General features: G+C 43.7%; 1 protein-coding gene across 8 annotated transcripts in view; it reads left to right on the top strand.

Annotated features, from left to right (window-relative positions):
* Window positions 1-26,445, top strand: part of LOC132385071 (proprotein convertase subtilisin/kexin type 7-like) — a 310,522-nt gene that overhangs the window by 74,684 nt on the left and 209,393 nt on the right. For all 8 annotated transcript variants that reach the window (XM_059956777.1, XM_059956783.1, XM_059956778.1 and 5 more), the window contains 3 exons: window positions 917-1,079; window positions 17,338-17,428; window positions 20,820-20,874. In XM_059956777.1, coding sequence (XP_059812760.1) covers window positions 917-1,079; window positions 17,338-17,428; window positions 20,820-20,874 — 309 coding nt within the window. The remainder of the gene's footprint in view (window positions 1-916; window positions 1,080-17,337; window positions 17,429-20,819; window positions 20,875-26,445) is intronic.

A 26,445-nucleotide genomic window follows, 5' to 3' on the forward strand; every position in this document is an offset into this window, starting at 1 on the left:
TGGAGAGGTGCAAAGGGACTTGGGAGTCCTTGTGCAAGATACCCCAAAGGTTAACCTCCAGGTTGAGTCAGTGGTGAAGAAGGCAAATGCAATGTTGACATTCATTTCTAGGGGTATAGAATATAAGAGCAGGGATGTGACGTTGAGGCTCAATAAGGCACTCGTGAGACCACACTTGGAGTATTGTGAGCAGTTTTGGCTGCTCATTTTAGAAAGGATATACTGACATTGGAGAGGGTTCAGAGAAGATTTACGAGAATGATTCCAGGCATGAAAGGGTTACTGTATGAGGAATGTCTGGTAACCATGGTTACCATGGTTATTTCCCAAGGTAGGGGAGTCCAGGACAAGAGGGCATGACTTCAGGATTGAAGGACGTCCATTCAGAACAGAGATGCGGAGAAATTACTTTAGTCAGAGGGTAGTAAATCTGTGGAATTTGTTGCCACAAGCGGCTGTGGAGGCCAAGTCATTAGGTGTATTTAAGGCAGAGATTAGCCAAGGCATCAAAGGGTATGGGGAGAAGGCAGGGGAGTGGGAATGACAGGAAGAATTGGATCAGCCCATGATTGAATGGTGGAGCAGACTCAGTGGGCCGAATGACCTACTTTTGCTCCTATATCTTATGGTCTTATGGTAAATAAGCGTTATTGAGCAGTCATCTTGACATCCGCTGGCCCCCCAGCTCCAAACTGCCCCAAACAAAGCAAGGATATGTAGTTTATTCTGTTTGCTTTTACCACGCCCCCAACCAAGTAACTAGTTGCCACAATAAATGCGCAGCACAGATCGCAATGCAGATAGAGAACAGATGCACGGCTCCTACAATGTCTCTTGATCCACTGATGCTTTATATGGGAAGTTCTAAATGAAATAATTAATTTGGATGTTTTGTGTTTAAACAACCTGTTGCTAGTCTCCTGAAGGAAGCTATGACCTGAATTCGAACGATGAGGATCCCATGCCTCACCCTGATGAACATGGTGATAATCACCACGGTACTCGATGCGCCGGTGAGATTGCTGCTGCCCCAAACAACTTCTGTGCAGTTGGTGTGGCTTTTGGAAGCCGTATTGCAGGTAATCTTGCCTAGGCTTGATTGGAACTTCCCTTCTTCCGCAATCCCCACTTTCCTCTTCATCTCTCCCTTCCTTTGCACTCCCCCCTTTCTTCTTCATCTCCCCCTTCCTTCACACCTTCAAGTTCAAGTCCACAAGGTGGCAAGCGCATGGGTGCAGCAGCCACTCTAGCACCAGTCAATGGTGAAATTTCTTGTACTGGTCATCTTTTCTTTGACCAAAGAATGTTGCTGAACATTAGGAACTCTAAAATCTGAATAACAAAGGTGCAGTGCAGTTACAGACGAATGCGGGGAGTGGAGTCTCGCTCTGCACCGCGATCTACAACAGCTACTCAGGGAAACAGTGCACCCGAATGTAGAACCACGGTAAGCGCGCTGTTATTAAAGCAAGACTTAAAGTGAATTCTGCTCCCTAACATCTGATCATTGGAAAATAAATTGGATTATCTGTATCTGTAGCTGCAGGAGATGAGAGTCTGTGCACGCTTGTCGTGACAGAAGCATGGCTTCAAGACACCATTCCAGATTCTGCCTAATTCTCCATACAGCGGGCAGAAATGCTGTGTCCTGCGGCAAGATCCATGGAGGAGGTCTGCGTGTCTACATTGATAAGAACTGGTGCGTGAACACCTCGGTAGTAACGGCCCACTACTCACCACAAATAAGGGTTTTTAATGGTGAAGTGCAGGCCCTGCTATTCGCCCAGGGAGTTCACTACCAATGTGATTATTGCTGTTTACAGCCCCCTCCCCCACCCCATGTGAGTGCTGGGTAAATGCTGCAGGAGTTCTGCAGCACATCTACGACCTCAAAGCTACTCACCTCAATGGTGTCTTCACTGTTGGTGACCTCAATCATGACATCTCAGTCATAGCAAAGTACAGCACAGAAACAGACCCTTTGGCCCATCTAGTCCATGCCAAACCATTTAAGCTACCTACTCCCATTGACCTGCACCAGGACCATAGCCCTCCATATCCCACTATGTACTTATCCAAGCTTTTCTTAAACGTTGAAATCGAGCTCACAAGCACCGCTTGTGCTGGCAGCTCGTTCTACATTCTCACAACCCTCTGAGTGAAAAAGTTTCCCCTCATGTTACCCTTAAACTTCTCACCTTTCACCCTTAACTCATGGTCTTTGGTTGTAGTCCCACCCAATCTCAGAGGAAAAAGCCTGCTTGCAGTTACCTTGTCTATACCCGTTATAATCTCTTCTCAATCTCCTACATTCTAGGGAATAAAGTCCTAATCTATTCAATCTTTCCTTATAACTCAGGTCCTCCAGACCCAGCAACATCCTTGTAAATTTTCTCTGTACTCTTTCAACCTTATTTACATCTTTCCTGAAGGTAGGTGACTAAAACTGCACACAGTACTGCAAATTAGGCCTCACCAATGTCTTGTACAACTTCAACATAACATCCCATTTCCTGTACTCAGTACTTTGATTTATGAAGGCCAACATGCCCAAAGCCTTCTTTACAACCCTATCTACCTGTGGTGCCACTTTCAATGAATTATGTACCTGTATTCTCAGATCCCTTTGTTCTACCACAATCCTCAGTGTCCTACCGTTCACTGTGCAAGACCTACCCTGGTTGGTCCCACCAAAGTACAAAACCTTACACTTGTCTGCATCAAATTCCACCTGCTATTCCACTAGGAGATGTGAAAGGATTTAGAAGGAGTGGATTGGGACAATTTGTTTTATGGGAAGGATGTAATAGAGAAATGGCAGTCATTAAATTTTGAGGTTACAGAATTTTTATGTTCCTGTTAGGTTGAAAGGAAAGGTTAAAAGTTTGAGAGAGCCATGGTTTTCAAGGGATATTGGAAACCTGGTTTGGAAAAAGAGAGATATCTACAATAAATATAGGCAGCATGGAGTAAATGAGGTGCTCGAGGAATATAAAGAATGTAAGAAGAATCTTAAGAAAGAAATTAGAAAAGCTAAAAGAAGATACGAGGTTGCTTTGGCAAGTAAGGTGAAAATAAATCCAAAGGGTTTCTATAGTTATATTAATAGCAAATGGACAGTGAGGGATAAAATTGGTCCCTTAGAGAATCAGAGTGGACAGCTATGTGTGGAGCCGAAAGAGAGGGGGGAGATTTTGAACAATTTCTTTTCTTCGGTATTCACTAAGGAGAAGGATATTGAGTTGTGTAAGGTAAGGGACACAAGTAGGGAAGTTATAGAAACTATGACAGTTAAAGAGGAGGAAGTACTGGTGCGTTTAAGGAATATAAAAGCGGATAAATCTCCGGGTTCTGACAGGATATTCCCTAGGACCTTGAGGGAGGTTAGTGTAGAAATAACAGGGGCTCTGACAGAAATATTTCAAATGTCATTAGAAACGGGGATGGTGCCAGAGGATTGGCGTATTGCTCATGCTGTTCCATTGTTTAAAAAGGGTTCTAAGAGTAAACCTAGCAATTATAGGCCTGTCAGTTTGACGTCAGTGGTGGGTAAATTAATGGAAAGTATTCTTAGAGATGGTATATATAATTATCTGGATAGACAGGATCTGATTAGGAACAGTCAACGTGGATTGCTGCGTGGAAGGTCATGTTTGACAAATCTTATTGAATTTTTTGAAGAGGTTACTAGGAAAGTTGATGAGGGTAAAGCAGTGGATGTGTATATGGACTTCAGTAAGGTCTTTGACAAGATTCCGCACGGAAGGTTAGTTAGGAAGGTTCAATCGTTGGGTATTAATATTGAAGTAGTAAAATGGATTCAACAGTGGCTGGATGGGAGATGCCAGAGAGTAGTGGTGGATAGCTGTTTGTCAGGTTGGAGGCCGGTGACTAGTGGTGTGCCTCAGGGATCTGTACTGGGTCCAAAGTTGTTTGTCATATACGTTAATGATCTGGATGATGGGGTGGTAAATTGGATTAGTACGTATGCAGATGACACTAAGGTAGGTGGCATTGTGGATAATGAAGTAGGTTTTCAAAGTTTGCAGAGAGATTTAGGCCAGTTAGAAGAGTGGGTTGTATGATGGCAGATGGAGTTTAATGCTGATAAGTGTGAGGTGCTACATTTTGGTAGGAATAATCCAAATAGGACATACATGGTAAATGGTAGGGCATTGAAGAATACAGTAGGACAGTGTGATCTAGAAATAATGGTGCATAGTTCCCTGAAGGTAAAATCTCATGTGGATAGGGTGGTGAAGAAAACTTTTGGTATGCTGGCCTTTATAAATCAGAGCATTGAGTATAGGAGTTGGGATGTAATGTTAAAATTGTACAAGGCATTGGTAAGGCTGAATTTGGAGTATTGTGTACAGTTCTGGTCACCGAATTATAGGATAGATGTCAACAAAATAGAGAGAGTACAGAGAATATTTACTAGAATGTTACCTGGGTTTCAGCACCTAAGTTACAGAGAAAGGTTGAACAAGTTAGGTCTCTATTCATTGGAGCGTAGAAGGTTGAGGGGGGACTTGATCGAGGTATTTAACATTATGAGGGGGAAAGATAGAGTTGACGTGGATAGGCTTTTTCCATTGAGAGTAGGGGAGATTCAAACAAGAGGACGAGTTGAGAGTTAGGGGCAAAAGTTTAAAGGTAAAATGAGGGGGAATTTCTTTACTCAGAGAGTGGTAGCTGTGTGGAATAAGTTTCCAGTAGAAGCGGTAGAGGCAGGTTCAGTATTGTCATTTAAAATAAAATTGGATAGGTATATGGACAGGAAAGAAATGGAGGGTTATGGGCTGAGTGCAGGTCGGTGGGACTAGGTGAGAGTAAGCGTTTGGCACGTACTAGAAGGGCTGAGATGGCCTGTTTCCATGCTGAAATTGTTATATGGTTATATGCTATTTTACAGCCCATTCTTCCAGCTGATGCAGATCCCACAAAGCCACGCTGATACAGTTTACCACATTATCATCAAGATCATCGATACAGATGATAAACAACAAAGGACCCAGCACCGATCCCTGCAGCACTCCACTAGTCACAGGCCTCCAGTCAGAGAGGCAACCATCTACTAACACTCTCTGGCTTCTCCCACAAAGCCAGTGTCTAATCCAATTTACTACCTCATCCTGAATGCTGAGTGACTGAACCTCCTTGACCAGCCTCCCATGCTGGACCTTGTCAAATGCCTTACTAAAGACCATGTAGACAACATCTACTGCCTTGCTTTCATCCACTTTCATGGTAACCTCCTCAAAAAACTCTGTTGGTTAGATGTGACCTACCACGCACAAAGCCATGCTGACTATCCCTCATCAATCCATGTTTATCCAAATACTCATACATCTGGTCCCTCAGAACACCTTCCAGTAACTTTCCCACTACTGATGTCATGCTCACTGGCCTATAATTTCCGGGTTTATTTTCAGAGATTTTCTTGAACAGCAGAACAACATTGGCCATCTTCCAATTCTCTGGTACCTCACCTGTCCCTAGGGCGATTTAAGCATCTCTGCTCGGGCCCCGGCAATTTCTGCACTTGCCTACCACAAGGTCCGAGGGAAAACCTTGTCAGGCCTTAGGGATTTATTTGCCCTAATTTACCTCAATTCTTCTGTAATCTGTACAGGGTCCATGAAGTTGATGCCGCTTTGCCTCACTTCTGTAGACTCTGTACGTCTCCCGAGTAAATACAGATGCAAAACATCCATTTAAGATCTTCCCCATCTCTTTTGGCTCCATGCATGGATTACCATTCTGATCTTCCAGAGGACCAATTTTGTCCTTTGATATATGTAGTATCCATTGGGATTCTCCTTCATCTTGTTTGTTAAGGCAACTTCATGCCTTTTAGCCCTCCTGCTTTCTTTCTTAAATATTCTCTTGCATTTCTTATACTCAATAAGCACCCCATTTGTTCCTACTTCCCTATATCTGCCATGTACCTCCTTTCTTTTCTCTCTTAACCAGTGCCTCACTATCTCTTGAAAACCAAGGTCCCCTACACTTGTTATCTTTACCTTTTATTCTGATAGACACAGAAGGTTTGTACTATCAAAATTGTACTTTTGAAGGCCTCCCACTTTTCAAGTACACCCTTGCCATAACACAGCCTTTCCCAATCCACACCTGCCAGGTCATTTCTTATCCCATCAAAAGTGGCCTTTCTCCCATTTAGAATCTCAACCTGCAGACCAGACCTATCTTTTTTTCATATTGACTTTGAAACCAATGGCACTGTGGTCACTGGATGCAAAGTGTTCCCTTACACATCACCTGCCCTGTCTTGTTCCCTAACAGCAGATCTAGTATCGAATGCTCTCTCATTGGGACTTCCATGTACTGATGAAGGAAACTTTTCTGAAAACATTTGACAAACTCTATCCCATCTAGTCCTTTTACAGTATGGGAGTCCCAGTCAATATGGGAAGTTAAAATCACCTACTAAAACAACTTTGTTTCTTGCAATAATCTGCTATTTCTTTACAATTTTTTTTCCTCTAAATCCCTTGGACTGTTGGGTGGTCTATAATATAGCCCCATTAATGTGGTCATACCTTTTCTTATTTTTCAATTCCACCCATAACACCTCACTAGACGAGTTCTCATCTGTCCTGACTGAGCATTGCCATGACATTTTCCCTGACTAGTAACGCCACCTCTCCTCCTCTAATCCCTCCTGCTCTAAAACAATGGAACCCCGGAATATTGAGCTGCCTGTCCTGTCCCTCCTGAAACCAAGTCTCACCAACGGCTACAAAGTCATAATTCCAGGTGTTGATCCATGCCCTGAGTTCATCCACCTTTCCAACAGTACTCCTTGCATTAAAATATACACCCCTCAGGACACTAGTCACACCATGCTCAACCTTTTGATTCCCGACTTTGAGGTCTTCGCAACATCTGCCTCCACAACCTCTCTGCTAACTGTCTGGCACTATGGTTACCATCCCCCTGCAACTCTAGTTTAAACCCCACCATACAACATTAACAACCTTCCCTCTTGGATAATAGTACTCCTTCAGTTCAGCCCCTCCTCTGTACTGGTCCCATCTTCCCTGGAAGAGAGCACAATAATCCAAAAAAAAATTCAAAACTGTTCTGTCAAAGTTCTACCAGCAAGTTTGTTTCCAAATCAGAGGAGAGAATATATTAGACCTGGTTTATGCCAACATTTGTAGAGCCTACAAAGTTGTCCCTTGCCCTCTTCTTGAATACGCAGATCCATTTTGCTAATCCCTGCATACAGACCACTGGTTAAACTCATCAAATCGGGGAGATCAGAACCTGCACCTCAGCACTTCAGGACTACTTTGAAAGCACAGACTGGAGTGTATTCAGGCAGGCGGCTACCTCCGATCTTCGTGTGAGCATTGATGTATATGTAGGATTGGTGACTGGTTACACTGGAAAGAGCACTTGAGGATGTTACCATGATTAAACACTACACTGGCAGGACAAACCAGAAACCATGGCTGACTGCAGAGCTCCGTGCACTGCTTAGGAATCAGGGCATTGCCTTCAGATCAGGGAACAGGACGAGAGCCGCGCTCACCAGTGCCTTCAGGAAGTGCACAGAAAACCCACAGGCAGCAGGGACACACAGCACATCTGGCAAGGTATACAAACCATAACCGGTTTCCAGTCCACCCTGTACGTCAACAACAGTGACGACTCCCATCCTGATAAGCTGAATGATTTCTATACACAATGTCATCGAGGAAAGCCCCCTCTTCCCTGAGGTGTGGAGGACCCTAGCCAGGGTAAACTCACACAAAGCTGCAGAGGTGGAAAACTTGCCTAGTCAGGTGCTGGATCAGTATCTCTCCAAAACAGTCCACTGTCCCTGCAGGCTTCCAGGCAGCCCCATCATTCCCGTGCCCAAGAGAACACCAGTAACTGGTCGAAATGATTATCGCCCAGTGGCACGGACTTCAACAATCATGAAGTGCTTTGGGCATGTTAGGTTCTGGATCATATAAAATCCCACCTTCCAGCCACATTGGACACTTTCCAGTTCACCTACCGCTCAAACCGGTCCATTCGTGATGCCATAGCCTCAGCCATCTACTCCATCCTGTCCCACCTAGAAAACTATGCCTCATACACCAGGGTGCTGTTCATCACCGTCAGCTTGGCATTTAACATGATCATCCCTCAGAAGTCCTCATTGGGACTCAGCAGCCCTCTGCTTAACCGGACCTTGGGACTTCTTGATGGGAAGTCCCAGTCAGTCAGAGTTGGCAGCAACATCTCCAGATTCATCACGCTGAGCGCTGGTACCCTCCCACCCTCCAGGACTGTGTGTTCAGTCTGCTGCTGACCCACAACTGCACTGCCAGATTCAGCTTGAAACACATCAGGTTCGCTGATGATACTCCACTGGGTGGCCTCATCAGCTACAATGATGAATAGCATACAGAAAGGAGGTGGAGAGGCTTGTGAAATGGTGCAAAAACAACAACTTGGGTCTCAACGTTGACAGGACAAAAGAGATTACTGTGGACTTAAGGAAGGCGTAGGTCCACCACTCTCCATTGCACATCAATGACTCTGCCGAGGAAGAGCACGAAGTTCCTTGGTGTGCACCTATCAGACAATCTAACCTGGACCACCAACACCTCCTCATTTGTCAAGAAAGCACAGCAGCGTCCACACTTTCTGAGGAGATTGAGGTGTGCGAGTCAACACCCCCACCCCCCCACTACAGGAGCACCATCAACAGTGTCCTGTCTGGCTGCATTGTGTGGTACAAAAGCTACAAGGCATCAGACTGCAAGACAGAGGAAAGTAAAAACTGCTGTAAGAACCATCAAGCCTTCCTCCCCACTGTTTGTGACATTTATCGGGTGCATTGCAGATAAAGGATCTAAAACGTTGTTGAGGATCCCTACCACCCACCCCTCAATCTCTTTGACCCACTACCGTCAGGAAGGAGCTACAGGAGTATCAGGACTAGGACTGACAGACTGGGTAACAGCTTCTTCCCTCAGGCTGTGAGACTAATGAATACCCTGCCACCACCGAGGTCTCGTCACTGGGACAATGAGCTGTTTACTGTTTACCTGTGCTGTGCACTACATGCATTTTGAATTATATTTTATTAACTTATGGAATAATATTTTGGTCTGTGTGCTGTGTGTGATGACCTTTGATGTCCTGACCAATCAGGAAACTATCAATTTTCGCTTTAAGTATACCCCCGGACTTGGCCTCCTCCACAGGCTGTGGCAGAGCATTCCACAGATTCACTAATCTCTGGATTAAAAAAATTCCTCTTAACTCAGTTCTAAAGGGTCACCCCTCAAATTTGAGGCTGTGCCCTCTAGTTCTGGACACCTCCACAAGAGGAAACCTCCTCTCCACATCCATCTATCTAGTTGTTTCAATGTTCAGTAGGTTTCAATGAGATCCCCCGGCATTCTTCTACATTCCATTGAGCACAGGCCCAAAGCTGCCAAATGCATCTCATATGTTAACGCCTTCATTCCCGGAATAGTACTCGTAAACCTCCTCTGGACTCTACAATGACCACACATCCTTTCTGAGATATGGGACCCAAAACTGTTGACAATACTCCAAGTGCGGCCTGTCTAGTGTCTTATAAAGGCTCAGCATTATCTCCTTGCTTTTATATTCTATTCCCCTTGAAATAAATGTCAATATTGCATTTGCCTTCTTTACCACAGACTCAACCTGTAAATTAACCTTCTGGGAGTCTTGCACGAGGACTCCTAAATCCCTCTGCACTTCTGATGCTTGAATTTTCACCCCATTTAGATAATATCTGCACTATTGTTCCTTTTACCAAAATATATTATCATACATTTCCTAACACTGTATTCCATCTGCCACTTTTTGCCCATTCTTGTAGGCATTCAACAAAATCTCTCTTTCATGATCCAACACCAAACTGATTTTCCCAATCCTCTTTCATATTGAAGTCCCCCATGACAATTGTGACATTACTCTTATTACATGCTCTTTCCAGCTCCCTTTGCAATCTCAACCCCACATCTTGGCTGCTGTTTAGAGGCCCATATATGATTCCCATAATGGTTTTTTACCCTTGCAGTTTCTTAACTCCACCCACAAAGATTCAACATTCTCTGACCCTATGCCACTCTTTCTAAAGATGTATTTCCATCTCTGACCAACAGGGCCACACCACCGCCTGTCCTTTCATTACAAAGTATATCTTTTGATGTTAAACTCCCAACTATGACCTTCTTTCAGCTACGTCTCAGTGATGCCCACAACGTCATACTGACCAATCTCTAAATGTGTCACAAGTTCGTCACATTATTCCGAATGCTACACATATTTAAATACAGCACCTTCAGTCCTGCATTCTTCACCCTTTCAAATTTTGCCTCTGTGATACAATTTAACTCTTTGCTCTGTCTGCATTTATATAGACCCAGTCATTGACTTGTCCTTCCTTACATTCTTGTTACACCCATCATCTACTGGCTCATCCTCAGGTCTATCATTCTGGCTCCCATCCCCCTGCCATATTAGTTTAAACTACTCCCAATAGCTCAATCAAACCTGCCCACAATGATATTGGTCCCCCTTGGATTCAAGTGTAACCCGTCCCATTTGTACAGGTCACACCTGCCCCAGAAGAGGTCCCAATGATCCAGAAATCTGAATCCCTGCCCCCTACTCCAATTCTTCAGCCACACATTTATCTGCTGCCTCACTCTATTCCTATCCTCACTGTTGCGTGGCACAGGCAGTAATCCTGAGATTACTACCCTTGAGGTCCTGCTTCTCAACTTCCTTCCTAACTCCCTGTATTCTGTTTTCAGGACCTCCTCCCTTTTTCTACCTGCATCGATGGTACCAATGTGTACCACAACTTCTGGCTGTTCACCCTCCCTTCTCAGGATATTGTGGACACATTCAGAAACTTTGCGGACCCTGGCACCTGGGAGGCAAACTACCATCTGTGTTTCTTTTTCAAGTCCCCAGAATCACCTATCTATCCTCCTAATAATAGAGTCCCCTATTACTGGTGCCTTCCTCTTCAGTTCCCTACCATTCTGAGACACATGGCCAGAGGCATGGCCACTGTTGCTTCCCCCAGGTAAAACGTAACCCCCCCCCCCCCAACAGCACTCAAAATGGATACTTAATATTGAGGTAGATGACCTCAGGGGCACTCTTCACTATCTGATGTTCTCCCTTCCCTCTCCTGACAGTCACCCATTTATCTGTCTCCTGTAGCCTTGGGGTGACTACCTCCCTATAGCTCCTGTCTTATCACTGCTTCAATTTCCCTAACAACTCAAAAGTCATTGAGCTGCAGCACTATTTCCTTAACATAGTCTCCAAGGAGCTGCACCTCGATGCACCTGGTGCAGATGTGGCCATCGGGGGAGGCTGGTAGTCTCTTGGAAATCCCACATCTGACACCCAGAACAGAACACTGGCTCTGCAAACATACCCCCTTATTCTTTCTAGTGTTAAATAAGAAATAAATTTACCCTACTTAACTTGCCTCCACCTGTTCTCGCCGAAGCCTGCTGAGCCAAAGCCTTACCACTCTGACACAGACCACTCAGATGACTGCTCCGCTAGATGGTACCCCTCTTTTATGGAGACTGTGTTTTTCAAGCTCTGATCTGAACCTGCACAAGAATGCTTCTACTGACCCAGGTGCTGAATTAGCAGAAAGATTTAATATCGTAAGGCATAGAAGTAAAATTAGGCCATTCAGCCCATTGAGTCTGATCTGCCATTCTATCATGGCTGATTAATTATCCCTGTCACCAATCTCCTGCCTTTTCCCCATAACCTTTGACTCCCTGACTAATCAAGAACCTATTAACCTCTGCTTTATGTATATCTAATAACTGCCTCCACAAGCGTCTGTGGCAACGAATTCCACAGATTATAAACTGGAAAAATTTCCTATTTTCTTTGATTATTTCTAACTTATTCCACCCAAGCCCCTCTTCACTCAAGTTTTCTTTTCTATTTTCTCTTTCAGTTGGCATTTTGCAAGCCTTTCTGCAGTACTAACCTCAGGGTATCCAAAGCAAACATCCTTTTTCTATTAAGCTCATCAACCTTGTGTGCTCTTTGAACATCCAACAAATTTCAGATCCAGCAATCCCTACCTTTTTACTGAGTAGACACAATGTTACCTTAAAGCCCCTAGTCTTCCACATTCTGTCTCCCCCCACCCACCAGACGTCCGCACTGGAATTGCGTGATGGGTTGGATTTTCCTTGGGACAATGAAGTGTGAAATGGTTGCTCCCATCTGCATTTGGTCAGCACTTATGAAGTGCGCTCAGTTTAGAATCAGGTTTATAATCATCGGCATGTGATGTGAATTTTGTTCAAGAAGCTGGCACTCAACAGATCATTCATTGAGTGCCAGTGATGTGGGAGGAAACTGGAGCACCCTGGGGAGCTCCACAGAGTATTTTCAGAGAGTTAGACAACCTGGAAACAGGCCCTTCAGCCCATAGAATATACACCATGGGCCAGTATCCTACCATCTTAGCAAGGACAGTCCCTGCTTCCAGCATTGCTCTATTAGTGGGTGAAAGATTTATACTGGCTCTAACTTGCCTCTGTCCCTCTCAGCCATTCTACTCCATATTGGAGGTGTGGTTTCAGGAGATTTCTCAGTGCAGTTCTCAGAAAACTGCAGGAATTTGAGGCCACACTGCTGTACATGTGATTCAGATTCATTTATTTATCACGCGTACATGGAAATACACAGTGAAATAGGTCACTTGCAGTAACAACCAACACGCCTAAGGATGTGCTGGGGGCAGCTCGCAAGTGTCACCACACATTCTGGCTCCAACATAGCATATCTGCAATGCGCAGCAGAACAGCACAAGCAGCAACAGAAAACAAAGACAACAGCACAACAAGCTCCTTTCCCACCTACTCATACAGGTCTCCAACCCCAGGACAGGCCATTCTGGGCCTCTGGGTCCAGTCCTTGGCCTAGACTCTCAGACATTGGGTCTTTGACTATCACAGGACTGGCCAATTGTGGAACATTGAGCTTCAGACCTTGGGGTCTGATGTTGGAGCCGAGCCAGCATGGATTTACCAAGGGCAAATCATGCTTGACTAATCTGTTGGAGTTTTTCGAGGATGTAACCAGGAAGTTAGACAAGGGAGATCCAGTGGATGTAGTGTACCTCGATTTTCAGAAGGCACTTGATAAGGTCCCACATAGGAGATTGGTGGGTAAAATCAGAGCTCATGGCATTGGGGGGAAGGCATTGACATGGATAGAAAACTGGTTGGCAGATAGAAAGCAAAGAGTAACGGTGAATGGGTGTTTCTCGGAATGGCAGGTGGTGACTAGTGGGGTGCCACAGGGCTCGGTATTGGGACCACAGCTGTTTATGATTTACGTCAACGATTTAAATGAAGGCATTGAGAATAACATCAAGTTTGCTGATGATACTAAGCTGGGTGGCAGTGTGACATGTGATGAGGATGTTAGGAGAATTCAGGGTGACTTGGATAGGCTGGGTGAGTGGGCAGATACTTGGCAGATGACGTTTAATGTGAATAAGTGTGAGGTTATCCACTTTGGGAGTAAGAACAGGAAGGCAGATTATTATCTGAACGGTGTAGAGTTAGGTAAGGGAGAAATACAAAGAGATCTCGGAGTCCTTGTTCATCAGTCACTGAAGGTGAATGAGCAAGTGCAGCAGGCAGTGAAGAAGGCTAATGGAATGTTGGTCTTTATTACAAAGGGAATTGAGTACAAGAGCAAGGAAATCCTTTTGCATTTGTAGAGGGCCCTGGTGAGACCATACATGGAGTATTGTGTACAGTTTTGGACTCCAGGGTTAAGGAAAGACATCCTGGCTGTAGAGGAAGTGCAGCGTAGATTCATGAGCTTAATTCCTGGGATGTCCGGACTGTTTTACACAGAAAAGTTAGAGAGACTGGGCTTGTACACGCTGGAATTAAGGAGATTGAGAGGGGATCTGATTGCAACATATAAGATTATTAAGGGATTGGACAAGATAGAGGCAGGAAATATGTTCCAGATGCTGGGAGAGTCCACTACCAGAGGGCATGGTTTGAGAATAAGGGGTAGGTCATTTAGGACAGAGTTAAGGAAAAACTTCTTCTCCCAGTGAGTTGTGGGGGTCTGGAATGCACTGCCTCGGAAGGCAGTGGAGGCCAATTCTCTGGATGCTTTCAAGAAGGAGCTAGATAGGTATCTTACGGATAGGGGAATCAAGGGATATGGGGACAAGGCAGGAACCGGGTATTGATGGTAGATGATCAGCTATGATCTCAGAATGGCGGCGCAGGCTTGAAGGGCTGAATGGTCCACTTCTGCACCTATTGTCTATTGTCTTTAGCTGGATCATCTGGAGCGAGGACCTCTCAGGAAGTTCTGTGATTTCTCTGTTCACCTGCCAGAGTTTTGAACTTCCTGCTGGTTACATAGGGAAATGTTGATAATCCCAAATATCCTAAAAACTGGAGAAGGAATAGACTGTCTGCCTTTCAATATAATCATATCTGATCTCCCCCAGCCCTCAGCTCCTCATTGCCTTCAATTCCTCAATCTTGGGATGAGGGGAGTAAAAAGTTCCTGCTTCCTCTTTAAGTAACCTCTCCCCACCCCAGTCTCTAGTCTGACCTCTAACTTCTCCACATCCCTGTACCTAAATCTTAACCTGACCCCTAACTCCACTCTGTTCCCAAAACTATCCCTGTGATTTTTTTTTAAAACAGCAAAGTCTGAGGCAAGACCTCAACAAAGAATGCAGCTTAGTGCAATCTTAACCATCTTCCCTAATGTTCCTGTACTTGAGAGTGTGTCCTGGATGATGAGGGTGAAGATGCCCTCCATCGTAGAAAGGATTGTGCCCATGATGAATCTGGAGAATGCTAAATTCTCAATAAGCCATTGGAGACTTCAGAGCTTTGGGAACGATTGGGGAGAAAGAGGTTGTTACTTTGTGGATCTCTGAATGAGCAAGCATAAGGCCACAGACTCCAAGGTCTACATAACCCCTTGGGGGGGGGGGTGTGCTGGTGGACCAAATAATTCTTGTATCTCTCTTCTGCCATTTATTTTAAATCTACGCCCTCCAGTTTTTTGGCCTTCCTTTTATTGCCTTTCGTTCCTATCTTAAAAGAAAAGTAGTTCAGAATATGAAGCGAGGCAGCGGCCAATAGCCACGTTTTTGCCGGTGTGAATGTTGGTATTGTCTGTGCTGCACCCTTTTGATAGACCAGGAGATGGCGCTGTTTACTACAGAATCTGCGGACAACTGGCAAACTGTCTTTGACGCCTCCGTTGGTGACAATTTCTCTTTGTAATGAGGGTCAATGGACTGTGGAAGTTTAACATTTAACAGTGCAGTCCTTTTTATGCAGTGGATTTGCTTATTAGCCATCTGCGTTCATCTTCCTTTCCCAAAAACTTAAAGGATTGTATTGTAGCTACCAGTGTTTATTTCCCTCAAGAAGATGAATTGGGATTAGTTTATTATTGTCATAGAATACTACAGCACAGACATAGGCTCTTTGTCCCATCTAGTCTGTGCCAAACTTTTATTCTGCCAAGGCTCATCAACCCACACCCAAACATGGCCCTCCATAGCCTCCCCATCTGTGTACTTATCCAAACTTCTCTTAAATATTGCAATTGATCCCACATCCACCACTTCCACTGGTAGTTAACTGTCCACACTCACACCACCCTCTGAGTGAAAAATGTTTCTCCTCAGATTCCCTTTAAATATTTTGCCTTTCACACTTAACTTATGACCTTCAATTCAAGTCCCACCCAACCTAAATAGAAAAAGCCTGCCTGTGTTTACCCTATCCATACCCATCATAATTATGTATGCCCCTATCAAATCTCCTCTCGTTCTACACTCCAGGGCATGAAGTCCAAACCTATTCAACTTCTCCCTATAATTCAGGCCCTCAAGACCTGCATTAAATGCCATCTGCCATTTTCTGCCTGTTTTTCCAGCTGGTTGAGATCCTGCTGCAAGCTCTGATGGTCTTCCTCACTATCCACAACACCCCCAGTCTACGACCACACTAGACCGAATAAATCTGTAACCAAAGCTTTTTCTCTTCGTTTTGACCCTCCACATTGAAGTGGCATTTTCCTCCCCCTAAAACGTAGCTTTTCTAAAATGCCCTCCAGAGTGTGTAAATTTGAAAATGCCAATTGTGCAGAGTAGTGTGGACGGGGTAACAAGTGAGTTTTAAAAACACTGTCATGATGTGCCAGAACAGGCGATGGCGGCAATGCGGCATTTCATTTTTTTCTTGAACGCAACCTAACAGTTTCAGAACTGGCGACAACGAGGCTGAAGCTGGAAGAGTTAGAAATGTACTCACCAAATACTTTGACCCATTACTTACTGAATAAATAAGTATACTCACTTTGCCCTGTTTTCTGTCCTTGCTTGTATGAAGGTGGTTTACCTATTTTTGCAAGTACTTCTCTGACAATAGATGTGTAACAGCCTAATGTAACATTGTATGGAAATACAAGATAATACTGATGCAGACATGTTTTATGCATTTAACAAGGTGCTTTATTAATGCAACAGAGTTGGTCAGATTTTCAATGTTCATCGTCAGCCAGGTCATAATGTCCGTGAACTCCCTGTCGGTTGCCTCCATACGCTCCAGTATTTGTTATTTTTTAAATTTTAAGTCTTCCTGAGCGACAGCCAACAGCTGTCCGTTATTTGGCAATTTCCTTTTAAGTTTTTCTAGTCTGTAACTGCACAAATGCACACTTTCACTGCAAGATTCGACACCAAACATGTTGCTTGTTTTCTGTAGATGTGTCCTGCACATGTCCAGTAGGAGGAGATTCGCCCAAATACCCTTTAATGTGGACAGAGGTATTTTCAAAAATGCTTGGTGTGGACGCCTGTCGTTTTTACGTGAAAGCGGTGTTTTCAAAATTATCTGGTCTAGTGTGGATGTAGCCTTAGTGTCATCCACAAATTTGCTAATCCTATTGATCACATTATCATGCAGATCAGTCAGAGAGACAACCATTACTACCACTCTAGCCTGGCTTCTCCTACAAAGCCAGTGTCTAATCCAGTTTACTACCACATCTTGAATGCTGAGTGACTGAGTCTTCTTGACCAATCTCTCATGCAGGACCTTGTCAAAGGCCTTGCGAAAGTCTACTCAGTGTCTACTAGCAACAGTAGTGTTGGCAGCAGATTTCTAGATGGCAATGAGCTGTGCCTAGCCACATTGTCATGAGTGCAGAGAGAAAGGTTTTCCTGATGTCAGTTTGTCACTGCTGATGGGATCTCCTCTCTTTCCCCTACAGGTATCCGTGTGCTGGATGGACCCTTGACCGACAGCATTGAGGCAATGGCTTTCAACAAGCACTTTCAGATCAATGACATTTATAGCTGCAGGTTTGTATTCCTAATGGGGTGGGTCAGTGGGGGTGCTGTGTATCATTGTTGAGTGCACAAGATATAGCAGGATTAGGCCATTCAGCCCATTGAGTCTGCTCTGCCATTCCACCATGACTGATCCCAGATCCCACTCAACACCATACACCTGTCCTCTCACCATATCCCTTGATGTCCTAACCAATCAGGAATCTTATCAATTTCCTCTTTGGATATACCCACAGAATTTGCCTCAACCTATTGTACTCCATAGCCAAATAAACTATCTTGGGTCCAGTAATTGGTAGGGGGTTGGGTCATGCTGATCTGGGAGATGATCGGTCTGATGGGGCTTTCAGTCTCTGGAATGTTAGTCTGATTACAGTGACTAGGTGTCCAACATATAGAGCCAACGGTGGAACAGTGAGGTGGTGTGACCGTTTATAGTGCCTGAGAGTACTGATTAAAGCATGGCAGAACAGTAGTGTCATGGTTAATTTAAAGCTATTACAGCACCAACAATCAAGTTTAATTGTCTGTAAGGGGTTTGTACATTCTCCCCGTGACCATGTGGATTTCCTCCAGGTGCTCCCGTTTCCTCCCACAGTCCACAGGTGTATGGGTATGGTTTAGTAAGTTGTAGGCATACGATGTTGGCACCATTTGCGGGCTGCCCCCAGCACATGTTCAGACTGTAATTGTTGATGCAAATGACGCATTTCACTGTATATTTCAATGTACGTGTGACAAATAAAGCTAATCTTCAATCTTTACATTTAATAGAGTTTCATTGCCCTCAGGTAATCCTGAAATGAATGTGGATGGTGCTATATAAAAGCAATTAGCATTTTCATAGTTTGTTGATGTACCTTGAAGTGATTGGGAATGTCCCTTGCAAAGACCACTCACTTTGTCAGCAAATTCCAGCATCTGCAGTCTCCCTGTCTGCAGGCATTCTGAAAGTGCCAGTTGACATGATCTTGATTCACTATCTGTACTTAAGTTGGCAAGAGCTCACAGACCCATGGCTAAGTTATAGCAAGTGGAAATGTGGCCTCAAGTGAACCTATTGCACTGAAACACTAAAAGGGAAGAAAGTATTGTGCAAAGCAGAGGTACAGTGTTTGATTTCTAGTGGTCTATATTTAGCACAAACTCACCATAACAACTGAATACTAATTTTGTTTTCTCAAGTTAGCTGGAATTCTATGGGCTTTTTTCTTCACCCGATGTCACTCAACGTAAATTATCTTGAAATGTAAATTAATGAAGAAGTCTGTCAAAGCAAATTTGACTGGTTATTAGGTTTGTCCATGTCTAATTGTTTTATCTTCAACCTGAGATTCTCAGTTTCATTTATTCTGATTCTGATTTATTTATCACATGTACATCAAAACATGTGTCATTTGTGTTATTTGTATTAAAACCCAACACAACCTAAGGATGTGCTGAGAGCAATGGAGTTCTCCAGGGGACTCAGTTCTTTCCTCATTTCTCTTGGCCAGCATCTCATGTCAAGGATGACTTGCTCCTCCTCCAGCTCTGTGGCAGCTGTTGAAACCATAGAACACAGAACAGTGCAACACAGTACAGACCCTTCAGCCCACAATGTTGTGCCAGCATTTTGACACACAGTAAAATCAATCTGACCCTTCCCTCCTTAGATGTGCTCATCTAAGTCTTAAGTGCCCTAAATGTAGCAGTGTCTAATGTGCCCCACCCCTGCCAGGATTTCTATGCACCCACCACTCTGAGTGTTGGGAGATCAATACCTTATATTCCGTCTGGGTAGCCTCCAACCAGATGGCATGAACATTGATTTCTCTAACTTTCGTTAATGCCCCTCTTCCCCTTCTTACCCCGTCCCTGATTTATTTCCCCCTTTTTTTTTCTCTCTCTCTCTCTGCCCATCACTCTCTGCCTGTTCTCCATCTCCCTCTGGTGCTCCCCTCCCCATTTCTTTCTCCCTAGGCCTCCCGTCCCATGATCCTTTCCCTTCTCCCGCTGTGTATCCCTTTTGCCAGTCACCTTTCCAGCTCTCAGCTTCACCCCATCCCCGTCCTGTCTTCTCCTATCACTTTGGATCTCCCTCTCCCCCTCCTACTTTCAAATCTCTTACTATCTTTTCTTTCAGTTAGAAAGACTGAACGAAGGGTCTCAGCCCGAAACGTCGATTATGTTCTTCTTACAGATGCTACCTGGCCTGCTGTGTACCACCAGCATTTTGTGTGTGTTACCAGTGGGGGGAGCTTGTTCTTCACAAATTAACTTTCAGGTTTCCTGGATTACTGCAGAAATTCTGCTTCAAAGCTCAGGGCAAAGAATAGATTTTTAAACTGATTATGACATCCTTGCTTTGACTACATGGGTGTTCTGCTTTAAGCATTTCACTGAATTCTGTTGCTGTGCATATTCAGTCTGAAAGCAGGCTGTATTTAATCTTAAATCCTGTTTGGCCTCTGACCAAAAATCCATGCAGGATAAAAGTGGAAAAAGTAAAGTCTCTCACTGTTTTGCTGCAGGTCAACATCAGTGGATTCTGGTCACTCTGGTAGGCATCCTTTACTCATTGCCTTCAGTCAGTGAAAATGGATAATATTGTTCACTGTCCATCTGGTAGAAAGAAAAGAGCAATCAGGAGCCCTTGTATATTTAAAAAAAACTTCATACCTTAAGGTGTGCAAAAATACGCCTTTGGATGAGAGTAATGAGTAAATTGCATGGTCATGTAAGTGGTTAGCATAACGTTTCACAGCACCAACTGTAAAATCAGGGTTCAATCCCCGACACTGTCTGTAGAGGCTCCCCGTGACCATGTGGGTTTCCTATTGATGCTCCAGTCTCCTCCTACATTCACGTACGGTTTAGGGTTAGTAAGGTTTTACATAAAGTAATTCATTTCACAATGTTTCGATGTACGTGTGAGTGATGAATGTGTGGAATACCCTGCTGGGGTAGTGGGTTGAAGCAAGTACATAAAGGGCATTTAGGAAACTCTTAGAAAGGCATATAGATAATAGAAAAATGAAGGGCGATGTAGGATAGAAAGGCTGGGTTGTTCTTAGAGTGGATACAACAGGCCTGTACTGTGATGAAATGTTGTATGTTATCTCTTTTAAACTCTTGTGCACAAATTGAAAAGGTGTTTTAGGCACCTTTCTCTCTCCAGCTGCTTTGCTCTGCCTGATGCCTTTTTCTTTATTTTTTCGTGTTGGTTTCCAGGATTCCCTATTTCAAAAAAATTAATTTCCTGATGCTATCTAAAAAGGGCTCCTTGAAGGAACTTTGCTCTTTAAGGGCCAGACTTGGGGCATTCAAGTTGAGTTCTGAAGTTTGCACTTGCCAGCTAGACCTGACCTTGACCAATGGTGCTCATGTGGTTTACTCATTCCCTGTTTCTTATCTCCTACAGCTGGGGTCCGGATGACGATGGGAAGACTGTGGATGGTCCACACCCACTTGGGAAGGTAAGAGGCCAGAGGACACACACACACACACACACACACACACACACACACACACACACACACACACACACACACACACACACACACACACACACACACACACACACACTCACTCTCACACAAACAGGGACACACGCAGACACACACAGAGACACACACTGAGACAGAGACATGCACACACACTCACTGACACACCCCCCTCCCCCCCTTTCATCAGGGCTGGAAAGGAAGAGGGAAGAAGCCGGAGTAATGGGTGAGGGGAAGGAGTACAAGGCAGGTGATAGATGAGGCCAGGTGGTGGGAGAGGGGTGAAGAAATGAGAACCTGGGAGGAGATGGGTGAAAGAGGTAAAGGACTGAATGAGGAATCTGATAGGAGAGGAGAGTGGACCATGGGAGAAAGGGAAGGAGGAGGGGAACCAGAGAGAGATGGTAGATGGTGAGAAGGCGTGAAAGGGGAACCACAATGGGCAGGTGGGGAGTAATTACCAGAAGTTGGAGAAACTGACATTCGTGTTGTCAGGTTGGAGGCTACCCAGAAGGAATAAGACCACAAGGACCATAAGATGTAGAAGTTGAATTAGGCCATTTGGCCCATCGAGTCTGCTCTGCTATTTTATCGTGGCTGATCTAATTTTCCTCTCAGCCCTAATTTCCTGCCTTCTCCCAGTATCCCTTCATGTCCTGACCAATCAGTCTATTAACCCCTGCTTTGAATATACATACAGACTTGATCTCCATAGCTGCCTGAGGCAAATAATTCCACAGATTCACCACTCCCAGGCTAAAGAAATTCCTCCTCATCTCTGTGCTGAATTGACACCCCTCTGTTCTGAGGCGGTGTCCTCTGGTCTTAGACACTCCCACCATAGGAAACATCCTCTCCACATCCACTCTATCGAGGCCTTTCACCATTTGATAGGTTTCATTGAGGTCACCCCTCGTTCTTCTGAATTCCAGTGAATACAGGCCCAGGTCCATCAAATGCTCTTCATATGATAAGCCATTCAATCCTGGAATCATTGTCATGAACCTTCCTTGAACACTCTCCAGTTTCAGCACATTCCTTCCAAGATAAGGAGCCCAAATCTGCTCACAATACTCCAACTGAGGCCTCACCAATGCTTTATAAAGTCTCAACATTAGATCCTTGCTTTTATATTCTAGTCCTCTCAAAATGAATGATAACATTGCATTTGTCTTCCTCACCACAGACTTAATCTGCAAATTAACCTTTAGGGAATCCTGCACAAGGGCATCCAAGCCCCTTTGTACCTCAGATTTTTGTATTTTCTCTTCATTTAGAAAATAGTCAACCCTTTCATTCCTTCTATCAAAGTACATGACCATGCACTTCCCAACACTGTATCCCATCTGCCACTTCTTTGCCCATTCTCTTGTCTAAGTCCTTTTCTAGCCTCTCTACTTACTTAAAACTACTCTCCCTCCACCTAGCTTAGTATCATCTCCAAAATTTGCAACAAAGCCATCAATTCCATCATCTAAACCATTAACATATAACATAAAAAAAATTGGTCCCAACACAGACGCCTGTGGAACACCACTAGTCACAGACAGTAAGAAAAAGCTCCATTTATTCCCACTCTTTGCCTCCTGTTGATCAGCCACTGCTTTATCCATGCTGGAATCTTTCCTGTAATGCTATAGGTTCATAGCTTGTTAAGCACCCTCATGTGTGGCACCTTGCCAAAGGCCTTCTGAAAATCCAAGTAAACAACATCCACTGACTGTCCTTTATCTATCCTACTTGTTATTGCTTCAAATAAATCCAACAGATTTGTCAGATAAGATTTTCACTTGAGGAAACAATACTGACTGTGACCTATTATCTGTCACTCTTCCAGTGTGGAGTGCTCTCCTGCTTCAAATTATCTACCCTTGTCCCTGTACCAGAAAAAACCAAGGTAACATGTCTGAACGACTGGCATCCTGTCACACTCACCTCAATAATAAGCAATTTTTTTTTCTTTTCAATATTTTTATTGATTACTTGCATTGATGAATACAAATACATTATGATATTATGAAAACAGAAACAAAGTTGAAATGCCCCATACCTGTATATGGTAAATTAAATGTGATATTGAAAAAGCATATTTTATTCTAATCTAAAACAAAATCAAAACCCCATAACAAAAAAAAGAAAAAGAGAAAAAAAAACAGCTGTTTGGTTAAAAGAAAAAAAATCCTGAACATAATCGTAAATCCAAACATACAATAGCCATCATCATTGCTGAACAAGTCAAAGATTGTGAAGGTAGTTCTAAAAAGGTCCCCATAATGTGAAAAATCTTCTCTAGGTACAGAAATAGAACACCTAATCTTCTCTAGATTTAAACATGACATAACATCAATCAACCAATGGGCATGAGCAGGCAGAGCAGCATCTTTTCATTTAAGCAACAAAATTCTTCTGGCTAAAAGAGAAATAAAAGCCAAAATAAGAGTAAAATTATTTCCTCCAACAATGCCAAACAAGGCAGTCAGAGGGTTGGGTTTAGAGTTTACTTCAAAAAGCTCTGAGAAAGTTTGAAATACTTCTTCCCAAAATTTATGAAGCCGCGAGCAGGACCAAAACATATGAATTAGAGAGGTCTCTTCGACATTACACCTGTCACGGTATGGAGAAAAATCTGAGCTTATCTTTAGTCATATAGGCTCTATGTACCACTTTAAATTGTAAAAGAGAATGACGCGAACATAACGAAGAGGTATGAACAAATTTTAAAATTTCATTTCAAGGTTGTGAGTGCCTGGAATGACTTGCCAGAGATGGTGGTGGAGGCTAAAACATTAGGGGTATTTAAGAGCCTCTTGGACAGGCACATGGATGAAAGAAAAATGGAGGGTTATGGGGTAGTGTGGGATAGTACATTTTTTAAGGATTATATGGGTCAGCACAACATGGAGGGCTGAAGGGCCTGTACTGTGCTGTAGTGTTCTATGGTTCTATGGTATCCTCATCAATTGAAATCTGTAGGTCTTGTTCCCAGAGATTTTTAATTTTATCTAACGGAATGTTTCTCATTGCCAACAACATACTATAGATGTTAGAAATAGATCTCATTATGAAAAGGTTTCCGAGTAAAAATTGTAACAATTAGATTTTTATCTGGACATTTAGGAAATGTATGAAGTTGAGAATGCAAGAAGTCTTTAATTTGTAAATATCTAAAAACATGAGCTTTACGAAGATTATGTTTAATAGTTGATCAAATGAAGAAAGACTATCTCCAACAAACAGATCCTGAAAACATTTATACCTAGTCTATTCCACTCTTTAAAAACTACATCAGTCAAAGAAGGTTTAAAAAAATAATTAGAAAAAATGGGACTAGAGAGTGAAAAACCAAATAACCCAAAGAACTTTCTAAATTGTAACCAAATCCTTAGCAAATACTTTGAGAGGCTGGTCAAGGACTACAACTGCAGCATGCTACACCCAAACTGGACCCCCTGCAATTCATTTACTGACACTACCGATTGACAGATGACACAATGGCTACTGCTCCACATACTATTCTTACACATCTGGAGAAGGATGCTTATGTGAGAATGCTGTTCTTGGACGACAGTTCAGCGTTCAACACCATAGTTCCCCCCAGGCTCGACAAGAAGCTCAGAGACCTCGGCCTTGACCCTGCCTTATGCAGCTGGATCCTGGACTTCCTGTCAGATCACCAGCAGGTTGTAAGAGTGGGCTCCCTCACCTCTACCCCTCTGACTCTCAACACAGAAGCCCCTCACGGCTGTGTCCGAAGCCCCCTCCTTTACTCCCTGTATACCCATGACTGTGTCATCACCCACAGCTCCAATCTGCTAACTAACCTTACGAACAATACTACACTGGTTTAATCTCAAACAATAATGAGGTGGCCTACAGGCAAGAAGTCATCACCCTGACACAGTGGTGTCAAGAAAACAACTTCTCCCTCAATGTCACAAAAACAAGAGTTGGTTGTGGATTAAAGGAGGAATGGAGATGGGCTAGCCCCTATTGACATCAATGGATCTGGGGTTGAGAGGGTAAACAGCTTTAAGTTCCTTGGCATACACATCACTGAGGATCTCAGATGGTCTGTACACACCAGCTATGTGGTGAAAAAGGCACAACAACACCTCTTTCACCTCAGACAGTTAAGGAAATTTGGTATGGGCCCCCAAATCCTAAGTACTTTCTACAGGGGCACAATTGAGAGCATCCTGACTGGCTGTATCTCTGCCTGGTATGGGAACTGTACCTCCCTTAATCTCAGGACTCCGCAGAGAGTGGTGTGGACAGCCCAGCGCATCTGTAGTTGTGAACTTCCCATGGTTCAGGACATTTACAAGAACAGGTGTGTAAAAAGGACTCAAAGGATCACTGGGGACCTGAGTCACCCCAACCACAATCTATTCCAGCTGCTACCATCCGGGAAACGGTACCGCAGCATAAAAGCCAGGACCACAGGCTCCGGGACAGCTTCTTCCACCAGGCCATCAGATTGATTAACTCACTCTGATTTGAGTGTACTCTATATTAGGTTGACTGTTCTATTTATTATAAATTACTGTGATTGCACATTTAGACAGAGACATAACGTTAAGATTTTTATTCCTCATGTATGTGAAGGATGCAAGAAGTAAATTCAATTTAATTCAATTCAATACTAATGCCTTCACAATCTCTTCAGCCACTCTGGGGTGTACACCATCTGGTCCAGGTGACTTAACTACCTTCAGACCTTTCAGTTTCCCAAGAAACTCAGGTTATGGTAACTTCACACACTTCATGACTCCTGACACCTGGAACTTTCACTGTATTGCAAGTATTTTCCATAGTGATGCAAAATACTTATCAGTTCATCTGCCATTTCCTTGTCCCCCATTACTAACTCTCCAGCATTGTTTTCCAGTGGCCTGATGTCCACTCTTGCCTCTCGTTTACACTTAATGTATCTGAAGAAACTTTTGGTATCCTCTTTAGTATTATTAGCTAGTTTACTTTTGTGTTCCATCTTTACCTTCTTAATGACTTTTTAGTTGCCTTCTGTTGATTTTTAAAAGTTCCCCAATCCTCTAACTCCCCACTAATGTTTTGCTCTATCATATGCTCTTTCTTTGGCTTTTATGTCAACTTTGACTCTTCTTAGGCCCAGACAGAGTAGATGTGGAAAGGATTCTTCCCATGGTGAAGGAATCTAGGACAAGAGAGCACAGCCTCAGGACTGAGGGGCGTTCATTTAAAACAGAGATGTGGAGAAATTTCTTTAGCCAGAGGGCGATGAATTTGTAGAATTTATTACCACAGGCAGCTGTGGAGGCCGTGTTGCTGGGTGTATTTAAGGCAGAGCCTGATAGGTTCTCGATTGGACATGGCATCAAACATTACGAGGAGAAGATTGGAGAGTGGGGCTGAGGGGAGGGGGAAGAGGATCAGCCATGATTGAATGGCAGAGCAGACTAGATGGGTCAAATGGCTTAATTCTGCTCCTATGTCTTATGGTTTTGTTTGCCACAGTTATGTCATCTTTAGAACACTTCTTCCTCTTTGGAATGTATATATCCTGTG

Source organism: Hypanus sabinus, chromosome X2 (genome assembly GCF_030144855.1).
Source record: "Hypanus sabinus isolate sHypSab1 chromosome X2, sHypSab1.hap1, whole genome shotgun sequence".
NCBI lineage: Eukaryota > Metazoa > Chordata > Chondrichthyes > Myliobatiformes > Dasyatidae > Hypanus > Hypanus sabinus.